Source organism: Alternaria ventricosa (assembly GCF_023758065.1).
Source record: "Alternaria ventricosa strain BMP 2768 chromosome Unknown scaffold_3, whole genome shotgun sequence".
NCBI classification, from domain to species: domain Eukaryota; kingdom Fungi; phylum Ascomycota; class Dothideomycetes; order Pleosporales; family Pleosporaceae; genus Alternaria; species Alternaria ventricosa.
This window is the reverse complement of record NW_026055683.1, coordinates 983,032-998,688: the sequence shown is the minus strand read 5'-3', so window position 1 is coordinate 998,688 and position 15,657 is coordinate 983,032. Positions and strand designations below refer to the sequence as shown.

At 54.5% G+C, this 15,657-nt stretch overlaps 6 protein-coding genes across 6 annotated transcripts; 4 read left to right on the top strand and 2 right to left on the bottom strand.

The window, feature by feature from the left end:
* Positions 1-309: 309 nt before the first annotated feature.
* J4E93_002263 (uncharacterized protein) lies at positions 310-1,787 on the top strand (the record flags this gene model as incomplete). The annotated part of the gene is made up of 2 exons (XM_049340210.1): positions 310-316; positions 712-1,787. 2 exons carry the CDS (start codon positions 310-312, stop codon positions 1,785-1,787), a joined length of 1,083 nt encoding a protein of 360 aa, XP_049202532.1.
* A 326-nt stretch (positions 1,788-2,113) lies between these two features.
* On the bottom strand, positions 2,114-3,269 carry J4E93_002262 (uncharacterized protein; the record flags this gene model as incomplete). The annotated part of the gene is made up of 5 exons (XM_049340209.1): positions 2,114-2,206; positions 2,258-2,875; positions 2,933-3,062; positions 3,117-3,191; positions 3,253-3,269. The coding sequence occupies 5 exons, from the start codon at positions 3,267-3,269 to the stop codon at positions 2,114-2,116; spliced, it is 933 nt and encodes a 310-aa protein (XP_049202531.1).
* Positions 3,270-3,696: 427 nt separating this feature from the next.
* On the top strand, positions 3,697-4,867 carry J4E93_002261 (uncharacterized protein; the record flags this gene model as incomplete). Its single annotated transcript, XM_049340208.1, has 2 exons — positions 3,697-3,798; positions 3,851-4,867. 2 exons carry the CDS (start codon positions 3,697-3,699, stop codon positions 4,865-4,867), a joined length of 1,119 nt encoding a protein of 372 aa, XP_049202530.1.
* A 2,806-nt stretch (positions 4,868-7,673) lies between these two features.
* J4E93_002260 (uncharacterized protein) lies at positions 7,674-9,164 on the top strand (the record flags this gene model as incomplete). The annotated part of the gene is made up of 1 exon (XM_049340207.1): positions 7,674-9,164. One exon carries the CDS (start codon positions 7,674-7,676, stop codon positions 9,162-9,164), a length of 1,491 nt encoding a protein of 496 aa, XP_049202529.1.
* A 601-nt stretch (positions 9,165-9,765) lies between these two features.
* On the bottom strand, positions 9,766-10,367 carry J4E93_002259 (uncharacterized protein; the record flags this gene model as incomplete). Its single annotated transcript, XM_049340206.1, has 2 exons — positions 9,766-9,916; positions 9,982-10,367. The coding sequence occupies 2 exons, from the start codon at positions 10,365-10,367 to the stop codon at positions 9,766-9,768; spliced, it is 537 nt and encodes a 178-aa protein (XP_049202528.1).
* A 1,366-nt stretch (positions 10,368-11,733) lies between these two features.
* On the top strand, positions 11,734-15,375 carry J4E93_002258 (uncharacterized protein; the record flags this gene model as incomplete). Its single annotated transcript, XM_049340205.1, has 5 exons — positions 11,734-11,807; positions 11,866-12,053; positions 12,102-14,992; positions 15,041-15,275; positions 15,326-15,375. 5 exons carry the CDS (start codon positions 11,734-11,736, stop codon positions 15,373-15,375), a joined length of 3,438 nt encoding a protein of 1,145 aa, XP_049202527.1.
* Between the last annotated feature and the right edge of the window lie 282 nt (positions 15,376-15,657).

Sequence of the window (15,657 nt, the reverse complement as noted above, 5' to 3'; positions counted from 1 at the left end):
CTGAGGAAATTTCCAACGCGAGTTCACGTGCCTTCACCTGCGACGTTGCATGCCCAGGTGCTGAGCTAGCCAATAGCAGGGTTTGAAACTTTCGCACCGCAGAAACGCGTCCATCTGCGCGACTGCGACTAAAGATATGGAATCGCATGCCCGGTTTGTTGTTACGGCGTGGCGCGATAGTCGCGAGCTGCTTCAGCTGCGCCAGGACCTGTATAGTCCTGAGACTAGTAGGAGAGAGAAGGCGGTGAACAAGGTACGCTGGGAGAAACCAATATACTCTGCAGGAGAGTCGACAGCCACAGTGTGCTGATGACAGGTAGGTGTTTGCTTGGCGACTACGGAAACCTGATGGCTTGCCATTGCTGCTGGACTCGACGGCAGATATCGTCGATGTAGTGCTTCAAGATGGAAGAGGCGAGTTGCAACATAATGCACTGCGGTTGTTGTACGCGACTGCGATATCGAGGTAGGTTTATTCGAAGCTGAGCTTCATGGATATCTCAGCAGCTTTCCCTCGCTGCAGAAGAACGTGTTCACCACGTCTTTGCACTACCATTCCTTCTTACCATTATCAACACTCCTTGTCCATTTCCATCAAATCGTCTTGCATAACGATCCATCAAGCATGGAATTGCATCACCCTAATCACAACATCAACCCAATCCCATACAAATGACCCATCTAATACCCCCAGATTCATAACCGGCCTAGCAGACACCCAAATCGACCTAACTCGTGACCGACCCTCCTGGTTCCCTCACGGAAAATCACTTCAACTACCTCTCACACTCCTAGAAACCCGTCACCGAATCGTCCACCGACATCTCCCTTCCCTCGCCGAGCTAAAGCGTGCAGCCACCGAGTCCCTCTCCTGGCTCTGGGAATGGTACTGGCTCCAACTCGACCATGCATTCAAGACCGGTATCACCCCAACTGCAGGAACAGAAGAAGAGGAAGAACTAGGCGTCCAAAGCCGTGAAGCCGTGCGAGAAAAACTCCAAAATATACTAAAAACCTACGTCAAAGAACGCAAGTCCGAGATCAAAAACAGGAAGAAAGATGATAGCAGAGCTGCTGAAACAGCATTGTCGACGTATACCCTGCGTTACGCACCCACTGCTACCACCACGCCTTCGACTCAAACCCAGCGCGTACTTCTACACCTGTTGGTCGACGAGAAAATGATTCTGCCCACAGACAAGAAACCAGGCAGTACCATGTCCGGCGCCTTCATCATCTGGACACCCCTCTTACGTGCGTTCTGCCTCGACGGCGGCGTGCTGCACATCAAGACTCTGGTCGAGCATCTCATGCGTGCTATGAACGCTTCTTCCCCCGCTGCGCGCGCAATGATGAATCCGGAGATGGATCCTGTGAGGGAGGGGCTGCAGGACTGGATTGTCCATGTCCTTACGTCGGAGGAATGGGCGGGTGTACGTGGAGGTGGGGCGGCGGAGAGAAAGGTTGTGGAAGAGGTGCTTGGGGTGTGTTTCTCCGAACCGTCGTTTTGGAATTTGAGGGTTGCGGAGAAGGTGCTGGATGCTGCAAGGGACGTTGTAGATGAGAAGTTGTGGCGTGCGGTGCTGGAGGCTGCGAGGGCGGAGGGAGCGGGAGGTGAGGAGATGGAGGTTGATGTTGAAGAGATTGAGAAAGCTTTGCCGGTTAGAAAGAATGATGGAAAGGAGGATGTGGTCAAGGAGAAGATCAAGGGGCCGACTAAGGTGTTGGGGATGTGGAAACCGAGACCGATTGGATGGTTGCCTGAGGGGTGGGAGGATGATGAATAAAGAGGGACTGCTCTGGACGTGCAGAGGCTTTATAGACATGCCTCGTTGTTACGTCAGGGACCCAAGTCGGAGGGGTTTTAGATGTATGGGATATTCTCAGATTCTAACATCTCAGTGAGTGGCAATTTGCCAGCTGGTGTTGGTATCTATTCAATTCTCCCTCTGTCCTTTGTTGTGTATACGAAACGCTTTGCTTCGTTCTCGATACGTGACTACTCTTCATAGATATCTGCACCGTCTCGTCAAGTTGCGTACGGTATGTCGAACACCGCGAGATCGTAGGTGATATCACAGGTTTAGCTCCCACTCCTCACAAGCAGCCCTTCTCATATCTTCTCCTTGACGTCTGAAACGCCTATCCGGTTTTCTACCAAGCGCATGAGCTTGATCGTTTGTTCGGCGAGTGTAAGGGTCAGAATCTATGTCAATGTTAGCGACCGAGTCCCACCTATTACATCTGTCTGACATACCGTATGGGGCAGAATGCGCGCCAGATGAGCAAAGTAGCCCTTGTACAGCGCAAAGATACCCTCCGTCTTGACCGTCCGACTCAAGCAGTCAAAAGCCGATGTGTACAGGTTGCCCGTCTGGTTGTACATGCGCGACATGATGGTATCCGGGGGATGCATGACACAGCAGACGACAAAGCCACTGGCCGTGCTACTCGCAATATGCAGCGGCATGCCCTCTTCCATACCCAGATGTTTCACTAACCGCCTCTTCGCGAAGAAATACGTGGGCAGTTGGACTGAGCTGCCGAAACCTGTGCGTACCATGGCCGGTCCTACACCTCTGTACAGGCCCTTGACTCCTTCGCCGCCGTATATTTGCCGCATGCCATCGACGGCGTTTCGGTAGTTGTGTTGTGTGCCGACGGGTAGGAAGGGCGAGTAGGATTGCAACCGCGTCTTTACGAGGAAGAAGGGGGAGCCGGCTGCTGCGCCTAGGACACCGGATGAAGCGCCGGCGAAGAGGTTGATGCCGAAGGATTGGACGGCTGGGTCGCTGTATACGACGTTTGTGAGGGTCTTGCGGAGGGGTTCGTAGAAGCCTAGTCGGCAGCCGTTGAGGGTCATTTGGTAGACGTACTGGGCGCGTCAGTCTCTGCTCGTCCCATTGTTCCTGGATATGTATGCTAGACATACTGCACATCCCAGACCACGTAGTAAACCTCTGGGTCCTTCATTCTTCAAGATGACGCTGACACCGTGGAAGACGCCCTTGTATAATCGCGGCGCGTCGCTTCTCGCTTTAAGCTCGCCTTGTAGTTGTAGTCTGGGCGATCGTCAACGAGCTGGTCGCGCAGGTGTTGCGAGCGAAGACGCGCACCGGATTTTGACGGTCTCGAAGCCGTGGGTTACTGTGACTGCACCGCATGCTGCTATGCCGCCGGCTATGAAGGAGCTGGTGGGGACAGTCGTTAATACAATTGATCAAGTATCTAAGCTTTATATTGAGTACCTACCCGAGGGTTGTAGACATTCTCACGCTCTATGCGACTCTTCGGCGCGCAATTCGGAAATATGGGGAGATTATGTATTCGGTGGTGGTAGCGACGTGGGTCACCGCGCGATCATGAATCCAACAGGAAGACTTTGGTAGGAACTAGGAACGGAAATAAGATTAGACGAATGCGAAGCTATACACGTCTTGTGGTAACAATGGCAATGCTGAGGAATTGTCCAGGTGAATATGAATAATCGTTCCGGTTTCGGCTCGGCATGGACAGCTACGTAAGACCGCTCGGACCCACTTCGTTCAATGTGCTGCAACTCTTCAGCGCATTCCGCCGGCTCTAATTATCCACGTCGCGTCGCGTGCTTGACTTTACGCGCCCGCTGATTCGCCGACTGAAGAGGTGGAGATGAACGCAGTTGTCGCAGCAGAGGATTAGGAGCTCAACACTCACATGGCTGGCTCAGCGACACCCGGCGGCGGGCCTCCACCGCCGCCTGCAGGCCCGCCGACACAGAAAGTCGCCGACGTCATAACGAGCTTCCGGCCGCAGAGGGTGAGATTAATATACTATGCCTTTGTACATGTCCAATACTAACACCTTGTAGCGCTTCAAATCGGGCGGCCAGGGCACCTCAGTAACGTCCCTCGACTTTGACGACTCGGGCGAACTAGCCATTGTCGCACGCGACGACGATACCCTCCAAATCTACAACTGCAAAGAAGGCAAGCACGCCAAGGAGCTCAAGAGCCAAAAGTACGGCGTACATCTTGCGCGCTTCAGCCACCATGCCCAGAGCATCATCTGCGCGAGTACCAAGATCGACGACACCATCCGCTTCCTCTCCACACACGACAACTCGTACATCCGCTACTTCAAGGGCCACACCGACACAGTGACCTCAATCGCCCTGTGTCCGTCCAAAGACGACTTCATAAGCTGCTCGAAAGACAACACGGTGCGGTTATGGAACCTGCAATCTCCCAACTACGTCGGCATGCTCAACCTCCACGGCGCCTACCTCGCCGCCTACGATCCCTCCGCGACCGTCATCGCCATCGCATCCCCGCCCACGCAGAACGTCCTCCTCTACGATATGCGCAACTACGATAAGCCGCCGTTCGCAACTTTCGATCTCCTCGAGGCGGAGCAGCGCTTCATGGGAGGACAAAAGGTCGAGTGGACCAAGATTGAGTTTACAAACGACGGAAAGAGTCTTGTCGTTGCGACAAACGGCAGCGGACATTTTGTGCTAGACGCCTTCTCGGGCGACCTGACGCATTTCTGCTACCGCAAGGCTGGTTCATCGGAACGTCTCCCGCCCAGCGCATCCGTCACCAACAAAACCGGTGCCAAATCCGATGGCAGCGGTCCTGCAAACGGACAGGGCGACGTGTGTCTCACGCCAGATGGCAAGTTCCTCATTGGAGGTAGCGGCGAGGACGGTCTCTTGGTGTGGGATATTTCGAAAGCACCGGCGCCGAACAATATGCTTGAGCCCATGGAGAAGCTACCGGGACAGGGAAAGAGCGCTGTCGTAGGATATAACCCGAGGACCAACCTACTGGCGAGCGCGGATAAGGACTTATACCTTTGGCAGCCGGATCCTGATCTTATGATCTGAGACATTCGTATCAAGGATAGAGTCGCATTGGAGGCAAACTTCAGCACCGCGAGAGTAGCAACGACACGGGAGATACGTTGCTGAATGAAGAATCACCAGTAGAAGAGACCAGCTGTACATCCAGCACACTTCTCGCCCCAGCGAAGCAGTGTGAACGATCTTCGTACTGGAGATTGTTTACTCTTCGAAACGAAAGTATAGGGGAGGGAAAAGGTGCTCGTGGAAGAGACCAAGTGGAAACCAACAGAGTGAACTTGTTATGAGACCAGTCTATGTAGCGGAAGTAGCTGGCAATCTTCATCTCACCGGCAGCCATTGAAATGGACAACGATCAGAGTATATGTCCACCCCAAATCCAGCACTTCCAAGTACCCAATCGCCTACACGTTATCAGAGCATACATATTGAGATACATGCCAATGCACATGATAGCCAAACCCTCTGCTGGAGCTTTTCTCCACTACCGACTCACCATGATCTCAAATACCCTTCTCTCATCTTCGCTCTAATTACCCTTTCGGGCTCTACTCTTCGTCGCTCACCGTTCAGACGCCAATTGCCAAGAGCGGGACGGGACTGTCCTCCCCCCTCGGCCCACTCCACCGACCAACACAGCACAGTCGCCCGCTACTGTATACTTGCGCATCCTGATCGACTTACAAGCTCATAGCAAGCCTTTGTCCCGCAAATCACATCTCGAGGAAGTGTATTGCCGAGGAGCTATCCATTGGTGCTTTAACATAGACTAGGTGGTTGGTGTACCCATCGCGATGTGGTGTAGGTGGCGTCCATATTGCTTATTCTCTCGGTAAAACGAACGAGTTTTCTTTCAAACGACGCACGCTGAGCCTCATCTTCATGCATGGCGCTACGGATGCGGGTTGGGCTGGGCTGTCATGCGTTGCGTGAATTTTGTTGTTCAAGAGGAAGGAGCGTCAGTGTTAGGCCACCCTCTTCTTACAGCAGACAGCAGACAGCAGCACAAAAAGAGAAGGCGAATATGGAGGTCGCCGATGTGCGAGCTTGAGCATTAGTCTTTTGAACACGTCGAACGAGACGAACGAGATTAGGGCTCGTGACGACTTGCAGATTTAGGACGGGGTGGGCGAATGAGATGAGTGTGCGTGTGTGTTGTGCAGCAGTGCGGAGTGCAGCGTGTGCTGCACATGCCGTGTAAGCTGGAGTGCAGGACTGGAGAAGGGGAAACGAAACGTAAGGCTGTTACACGAGCAGACGAGAGGTAGAATGTGGAGCACGACATTGTGAGGTGGCTGTTGTTCGTGAAGCGCCGTGGTCCGCAGAGGCGAAAGGTGTTCTCCGCGGGCAGAGTTGCTGACATCAAGACAGGTGAGATAGACGTAGGAGCATCGTCGATCGCATATGAAGGAAGGTGGCATCGCCCGTACACCTCCTCTGCGTAGGTTCGCCTTTGAGCGGTCTGGCTCTACGATGGGATCTCTGAATTGCTGCCCAGTGATCCAGGCATCTTCGTCAAGACATCGAAGCGACTGCCCCGCTATTGGGCGATCGTAAATCCCATGTCGTGCAGCTCAGCTCGAGGGGAGCCGAATGCGTCGCACAACCCCAGGGTTCTTGGATCGTCGGTGCCCTAGACCCTGTCAGACTGTGCCTCGGACATCGAATCTGTCATTCGCTGCGACGTGGTTTCGTCTGATGGTGTACGCGCGTGTTGCTGTCATCTGTCTACATTTGACAAGGACAAACCCAGCGCTGCTCGAGTGATGACATGGCCGCAAACTCTTCCTGCTCGATGGCGAATGGCGAAAAGCGTGATGGTGCTTTCGTTGGCTGCAGCTGAAGGATTCGGGGTCTGGGCTGATCGGCGGCATCTTGGGGAAGAGCGACAGGGTTTGACAGACGGGAACCCCTGAAGCTTGAAGCCTCACTTGAATGAAGTTTGGGCATGGAGACCTTCTCCGACCGGCCAGCGCCCATCTCCTCCTCTTCTGTGAGCGTGCGCCTCTTCCCTCAAACACGAAAAAAAAGTCCCATTTTCGCCTGCGCTACGACGTGCTGCAGCCTCACAAAGCTGGCCCTGACCGATGTTGCGGTCGAGTCTTCAGTGGTCAATTCACCGAGTGCGTGTCTGGATGCCGTGGCTTGCAAAGACCTTCTCACGTTGTCCAGTAAGAAGATGATGTGTGCATGTCACTAGTGGTAGTGTGGCAGATGGCTACTGGGGTTCTCCGCATCTTGCCCATAGCGCTGGGTCATCCGCTCCTGCACCTCCCTAGCGATATTATTAGCCCCTCTTCTGCACAAGACAGAATACCACTTTCATCGTCGCCGACTGCTTACTCTCTGGCACCGACATGTTCCCTCGCTGGCGACCCTTTGGCTTTCGATATTAACTCGCCCAATCAGTAACTGCGTCACGCGCATGCTCACTTCGCGTCTCGTCTCGGGCTCCAAAGGTCGTCTCGTGACAGGCCGGACCTCGATATTGCACGCTTACACCCCAAGCTAAGATTCGCCCTTCGTTAGCACGGCGTCTTTGGCTCCACATCCATCTGTCAACCTCGCGCCGTATCCGCACGGCATACCGACATTTCGACAGTCTGAACTAGCACCATCATACCTCGCCACTGCTAGATCAGGATTGCTGTGCGAGAATGCCGATTCGCGTCACCAGCTCCATCTCCCGAAGACAGTGCATGAAGTTGGGCAACGGAGGATGATGCAAGCCCCCACTGAGCACGCAACATCACCAACTCGACGATTCGAAAACCTACTTCCTATTGGGCAATCGTCTACTTTGGAGTTCAATATACCTCCTCGGCCCACCATGGGTCTTACCTTTCTGCCTCGCCCTTCGCCGTGCGAATCCAGGAAGCGCAGCCGGCCGGTGGCTGATATCGATGGCGAGCATTCTTGCGTGCAGAAGAAGAAGCGGCGCCTTCGGTTGTTCCTCATCACTTCACGACTATCGCCACAGTTCTCGCACCCAGCAACCAATATCGTGGATCGCGGTAGCTCTAAGATTGCAGTATGGGCCAAGCAAAAGGCCCTTGGACGGAACTTGCTTAGGAAGGCTGCCATCCTCAATGGCATACGCAGACGATGCATCTTAACCAAGGAGGCACAGTACGGACGCGGCCGCGTGCCAGTTGAGCAGGAGAAAGAACAAGCACAACTTGAGTTGGCGAGGCTGGAGTTCAACCATGGCAGTGTCGACACTTATACGAGACCAGTACACTCGCGGGATCCCTCAGTACCGCCCAGTGCTGCTGTGAGGACTGGAGGTCACTTTGTAGTATCTGGATCGCCTTCCAGTTCTCCAGCGTCCTCAAGAAGCCCCTCACCTACCTCGCCATCTCCAACGTTAAGAAGCCCTTCCGATGAGGTTGCCGCGTTCCGCTCGCCAAACGAAGCATGGTCTCACGCTGCAAGAGACTCGGCACCACGTCGAGACTACCTACCCCTACCGCCATCGCCGCTTGGACTCTCAAATTATGACGCTCTCGACGTTGAAGATAGTGATGATGCGTTCGACCCGTATGCGCATCTTGACGACGAAGATGAGCCTATACCAAATCCATACGAGGACGACGATGAGGTGCCTTTCTCGCCTTCTGCCGTCACTTCCAGTTCATCGAACACGTCGTATACCAACACTACACATGCCACGAGCATGTTTTCCGACTTCAACGTGTTGGGCCACGAAGAACCAGTTGTTGGAGATTATGATCAGGTAGACGATGGCGCAGACGCGTTATGGTCAAGCGCGTCTACTTTCGATAGCCCAGCACCTTCACTAGCATCGACGTCGCCGGACTTTCCCGCATTATTCGCAACATCGCAGTCCGCTTCTAAGAGAACAGATTCATTCGCCATGTCTCCAAACTTCCGGCCAATCTTACCAACGAAATCGGTGTCACCGGAAATGCTCGCCGTGGGCACCGCCGCCGCTACATCGCCAAACTTTATGCCTACAGCACGGACGATGGCTTCTCCTAATCTTGCCCCAACACTAGCGCCAATGTCACCAAACTTCCCTCCTGTATCGACATCGCCCAATTTCGCCTCGGCATCTGCGGCCATACCTGCCTCGCCGAATCTGGTACCATTGGCTGCTCCCGCTTCGCCGAACTTTTTGCCGGTATCCAAGTCGCCAAATCTCACTGCGCTCGATACCTCGATGACAGCACAAAACCCGACGGCTTGGAGTCGTTTAGACAATCACCCGGGTCGAGGAAATGAGCCAGCCCGTTCAAACGACGTCGAAGAGGAGCGTAGACGGCAGAGGAACTTGATGTTTATGCGGTTCGGATCATAAGACTAGTACTCAACGAACGAGTTTCACACGCGATAGAATCTACTTACTGGATCTGCAACATATATCATCACTATCGCATCCACCGAACGACATCGCCTTGGCTTTCTACAACAAGGCGCATACCATACGTTTCGTACCAAATGAGACCTGAAAACCTCACTTCGCATCGCATTTTCAATATGATAAAACTTATTTGTACCACCAAAATTCACAAAAAGGTCCGGAGTATGGGGCTGGGGCAAGTCTCAAAAAAGAAGAGTAAAGGGGCATCTGGTGTTCATTGTACTACTATACTGCGGGAAAAAGCGTACTATTTAGCGTCTCATGTCCGACGGATTGGAGTTGGGGGGGTTTGTATCGTCGCGAATGTTCCACACTTGGGTAGGGGGAATTGTATATGTAGAATTGGGGAGAGGGGATAACGTTTTGGCGTTTGGGTTTTCGTATGAACGATCAAAAGAGCATGTAGCATGTACAACAGTATCTGATTCAAATTACGATATCATTCAACATGCCGAGATTCCAACTCCAACTCATCCATCCCAGAGACTGACATCTTTAAGCCAACCCCGGAGACTTACTCTCGTACTGAAGTCGCATCCTATGCTTTCTGCAACTTGGTAGCCCGATCTAGAGCGATATCACACATAGCTTGAATGGCCTCTTGCCGCTCCGCTTTGATATCACCCCGATCAATACGCAAACGCATGTTCTCCATGATTTCCGATCTGGGGCGACCGTTGACAAAGACACTACACCATTCATTAGTTCACAAACCCCAAAACATGCACCCTCGAACAATCAGAATTAAACTTACACATATCTCAGCCCCGGAAACTTCGCCTCATACTCCTCATTCAATCGCCCCAACATCTCCCTCTCCTCCTCCCCACCCTGCTGCAACTGCGCCTGCTCCTTCCGACTCTGCTCACTGTCCACCTTCTTCTCGCCCAACCTCGGGTGCGAACACAGAATCTCTGACAACTTCTTCACATCGCTCTCGTCGTCCGAGGCAGCGAGTGCAGCGAGCTGCGCATTGACGGCTGTGATGAGGATGTCGTAGCTGGGGAAGGTGGCGGAGCGGAGCACGGGGAAGGTGATGGTGCGGAGCGGAGGCGAGGGCTCAAAGAGTAGGTCTAGAACGTTGGTGAGGGTGGCTTCGGGGGCGTGGGGGAGGGCGCTGGCGGGTGGGAGTGATGTCATTGTTAGGGTTGGGTGAGGGTAGGGACTAGTGTTCGGGATAGCCGTTTATTGCTTTTTTCGCGATGCGGTAGTTTGGGACCGGAGATTTGGCTAGTCGGGTTTTGGGATTGAAGGGTTGAAGTTGACGTTTGTAGAGTGTTGGTGGTGAGGCAGAAGGTTGTGGTTATGGTCGTGGTTCACTGTTCAATCTTTTTTTCGCGGCCGCTACCGACCGATCAGCGATGCAGCGCATGCCTGGTCATGGCCAACGACGTGCATGGTGTCTTTACGTGGGTCGCTGCAAGGGGCAAAGCTGTTCTGGATGGATAGCGGGGCAGCACGAAGAGTTAGTGTCGAGGTAGTTGAGCTTTGCAGACGGACTGCCGTCTAGCTTTTCCTAGTCCGCGACGCGTACCGTGTTTTGCAGTAAACAATGGAGGAAGCTTGTTTATACTGCACGGCGGAGTCGAGTGTCATTTTTTCAAGGTCCGACGCGTTCCCACAGGCCCTCAACAAAGCGGAATGCGCTGGGACTTTGTGTTATAGGACTAGGAGCGACTAGGGGATGTTATCACGTCTGGTGATGTGCGTATTTGAGCTAAGAAGGTGCGCATTGGGTACTGCGATCACTGCGATCGACTGCTGGGTTGGCAGCTGTTTGCTTCTTCTTCCCCGCCTTGTCATCGGCGATATACCGGCGGCACAAGCAATGGAAGGCTTTCATAGCCGTCAGCTCTTAACTGTCGATCTGATCGAATAGGGTGTGACCTGGGGCGCCTCAGGATTGCCGGCTGTACCTGCGTTGGTGAGGGTCTTCATGCGGGCCAGGGCTGTCATGCATGCAAGTGTCCAAGATTGTCGAAGGCCACCACGTGGATGCTGCATTGTATGCAAGCGCGTGTACAGCATGGAGTCGCTCATAAAAACAAAGAGCAAACGGACACAGGTGCAGCGCAGTGTGCAGTCTGGGGAGTCGATGTCGGTGAAGAGCCGTGTGGAGCGGGAGGCGGAGATAAAGTGCCTAGTGCTCTCAGGCCATGGAGCCCCCTGTGTTTCAGCTCCACGCTCGCCTTCACTGCCCTTCCTCCAGCTTGCTCTTTTGGAGAGAGGACTGCTAGGCGCATTGCACGGCACAGTTCCTGAAGCGTCCATCTGCCTCGACGCCCAGTGCAGCAGCCCCAATGGCCCGCCGCCCCATGCGCCTCTGCCTCTGCCTCTGCCTCTGATACTCTGCCACCTCGGATCCCTGATTGCATGACCCCTACTAGCCCGGACCTCCTGGCCCTCTGGCGCTTTCAACATCACGACTTGACGACTCTTCGCCGCAGACACACGCGGCTTTGAGAGTCTGCACCCCAGAGCGTCGCTTTCCGGCTGACCTTGCACCATGTCGCTGAACGGACTGGACAATGTCGAGGTCACACAGGCGTACCAGGGTGCCCTCGCCGAAGCTGGCGGTTGGTACGACGTCCCAATTTCTTCTGCGCACGCGGACCACGTGTTAACGTTTGGCATCTAGGTTCCTGCTCAGGTACACGTCAAGGGATGCCGTCGAAGTCCTGACCCGCGGCACTGGCGGTGCTGGCGAGGCGCGCGCTGCCGTCGCCCAGTACGAGGACAAGTCGCCGCTCTACGGCCTGCTGCTATACCGCCGGCGCAAAGTCCTGGTCAAATATGTGCCCGAGGGGACATCGCGACTGCTTCAGGGTATGTGGGAGCCTTATTCCTATCACGACTATGACTAACGCTCGACAGCCCGCGTCAGTGTCCACTTCATCAACATCACCGAGAAGTTTGCGCCCCACGACATCGTCCTGTCCATATCCACCCCGGAAGAGCTCAGCGATGCCGCTCTTACCGCCGCATGCAGTCTGCACACCGCCGCCCCCTCGAGCTCCTCCTCCAGCGGATCGTCGCGACAGCAGAAGCTCAGCTGGATCCAAGAGGCCGCCGAGGAAGGCGCCCAGCCCGATGCAGACGGCAGTGCACGACCGGAAACTGCAAAGTCCAACATACCCACCATACTGGAGCCATCTAGAGACAGCGAAGATAATCTGACGCGGAGCGGATCGGTCAACTCACAAGCCGAGACGGTTCCGTTGATGCTGGACGAGAAGGTCGTCGAGCACAAGCTGTCACCACAGATTTCCCATGTCACCATGGAGACGGTAACCGAAGGGCCGACGACGCTAGACGACACCGATCTATCGGATCTCCAGGACACGCTCAAAAGCTACGACTCGCTCTTCGAAGGTGGACCAGAACCCCGGAACTCTTCGCAGACTGCACGGCCAAACTACAACGAGCTGTACGAGCACTACTACGCGCAGTACACCAAACCAAAGGTTAAGCTGGGACCGCGACCGCGGCCATCGCTCGAAGGTAGGAGACCATCCACCTCGGGCAGTGCTCCGTCAGATCTGGCGAGACCGAAGTCATCGCTCCCGGCAGGTCTGCGCTCTGCGGCACGAAAGACGGCTGAAAAGAAAGAGTCCAAGACCAACGCCTCGAGCACCCTTCCCGCAATCGCCATCCCTCCTCCACACCAGGTTCCTCCAATGCCCGAAATGCCACAATCCCCCGCCTCGTCAGTATACTCCACGAGAGCCCCCGCCAGTACCAAGTCGATGCCCGTGTCCGCATACAGGAGTCACCTCAGGGCTGGAGGATCGACACAGGAGCGGACAAGACTCATGAAGGCTCTCGAGATGCGCAAGAAACAACAACAGGCCCAACAGCTGAGGAAGGAGAAGGCGACTGAAGATGCTGCATCGGAGGTAGAAGTCAAAGCCGCGGAGATAAAGGTGGAGACTGACGCCGAAGATGAAACTACGACAGATGCGACCGTTACTGCGACCGAGCCCGATGATGGCCCTTCCGCTGCACAACCTGAGGCCGAAACTGACGCCGACAAGGAGACCCTGCTTGGCGACGATCTCCCTTCCTCGTCACGTTTAAGCCGCTCTGGCCTTGCATTCGCGGACGGTCCTACCGAGACAGACGACTTAAACTCTACTGCTTCGATTTCGTCACCCGTATCCGCCCAGACCCACGGTTCCACCGGCGCACCTTCAACACGGCCGTCGTCTATCTCGGAGGACGAGGCAGGTATGGAAGAATCGCAAAAGTCTGACGAGCAAGAAGAGTCGCACAATGCGGATTTTGTGGATGAAGAGCAATCAGTTGACAGCACGCTGACTGTGGTTCCTGAGAGCACAACTCCCGTACCGCCTGTCGAAGCACAGGAGATTGCGCAAGGTCCAGTAATTACCGAGCGAGCGCCGTCGTTCGATGACGCAGATGACAGCAGCAAGAGGGACACCCTACGGCCACAGGAGAATGACATGCCATCACAACGCCGCTCCAACCGCGAATCTACCATCTACATGCCGTCGAATGAAGGGTACCAGCAAGACGAAGGACAGTTCAAGAGGCGCAACAGGGAGTCCATGCTTATGCCGTCGTCCCAGCATCAAAGTTGGTACGAGACCAAAGGAAAGCGACGAGCGGTCCTCGATCCACTCGAAGCCAGCGCGGACCAATCCGAGACTGAGTACCTGTCGGATGATTCTTTCATGGAGGAGCTGCAAAGCGCTACAGTACATCAAGCTAAGCCCATGTCGGTATCCAAGTCGCCAATCACCCCGTTCTTCCCCCGGAAATCCTCTCAAACAGACCTACAAACGCCTCCCAGATCAGCATCGTCAAATTACCATGGCATCAGCCGTCTGTCACCTGAGCAGACTGGCCGTAAGATCTCAGGCGGTTGGCCTCCTGCGCCAAAGTCCGACTCGAGCACCGCGCCGAAGAAGATCAACGTTTCTTCTGGCATCTCGCAGAGGATCAAAGCACTTGCAGACAAGACCAACAGGGAATCGGCTTCACAAGTAAGTCTTGCGAGCTCTGCTTTGAGTACTAGAAGCTCCGTCGCCCAGCGTAAATCCTCGTTCTTTGCAACAACACCTGTTGAGATCTCGCCCTCTGGGAAATCTACGCCGCGTCTTGAAAGCCCCTCGTTTTTGGCTTCATCTGCTTCAACAACGCCTGACAAGAAGAAACAGTCGGCCCCAGTCAAGTCGACAGTATACAACGTACAGCGAGGAGTTGAGAAGCCAGAGTCTGTGCAAGTGACGGCCCGCATCGTTCGCGATGAGCGCACAATGAAGCCGACACTTGCCATGCCAACGGAGAGTACACCACTGGATCTCCACCAGAGTCCTCTTATCATCGACCACCAAAAGGCAACCATCACGCCTAGGAGCCCTACCCGTGGAAGACCGGAGCCTGCTTCTCCTCCACCTTCGTCTTCACACTCCCGCGAGCCCAGCAATGCACCTTCGCGGGCTTCGTCCGAGAGCACGTGGAGAGCCTTCGGTCGCCGCATGAGCGAGTCCAAATCAGTACACAGCCACGACGGCGAAGACAAGAGGGAAGACAAGAAGGACAAGAAAGACGAGAAGAAGTCGCGCACCAGCAAGATGTTCAAGCGCATGTCTTCTTCCATGTCTGCCATGCCCTGGAAGAACTCGAACAGCAGCTTGGCACTTCCCGAGAACGACATGCGTTCTACCTCTCTGGCGTCTCTACGCGAGCCACCGCCGCCTGTGCATGTTGGCGATCTGAACATCCAGTTCCCAGACACTCTGGTAAGTCTTATCAAATGTGAACGTCAACCTTATGCTAATCTGTTGCAGCTTTGGAAACGACGATGGGTCGAAATTGACGCCCTGGGCAATCTCGTCCTCAGCCCGTCGAAACACAACGAGAAGGGAATTGTCAAGCGATTCCATCTCAGCGACTTCCGCACACCCTACCCGCCTGACCAAGATCGCCAAGAACTTCCCAACAGCGTGGTCCTGGATTTCATGGACGGGCGTACCTTGCAGTGCGCATGCGAGACGTACATTGGGCAAGCTCAGGTTCTGCAAAGTAGGTTTCAACCCTGTCCATGTTTGTGTCAGCTGCTAAATTCTGTCCAGTCCTGCGGGAGGCGCATGATGCCTGGATTGCTTACAACCAAGCGCTGTGAACAGTCGCCACGACTTCTACCCAACTCTTCGCCCCAACGGCTCCACACTCTCCTTTCCCTCTCGGCTTTTCTTTGTGACGACGTACGACTACAGCATCAGGCATCACCTTTTCCTTGTTGTGTTGGATACAAAACGGTTCTAAACTGGGGCTGTATCTCTCTCCTTGCATACTTTCGGCCCTCCACCCTTTTCTCTATTTTACCTTATTTCCTTTCCATACCCGTTTGAATTGGGGGAGGCCATCTGGCAGGCTTGGAGCTCCTTCTTCTTCCTCTTCTGCC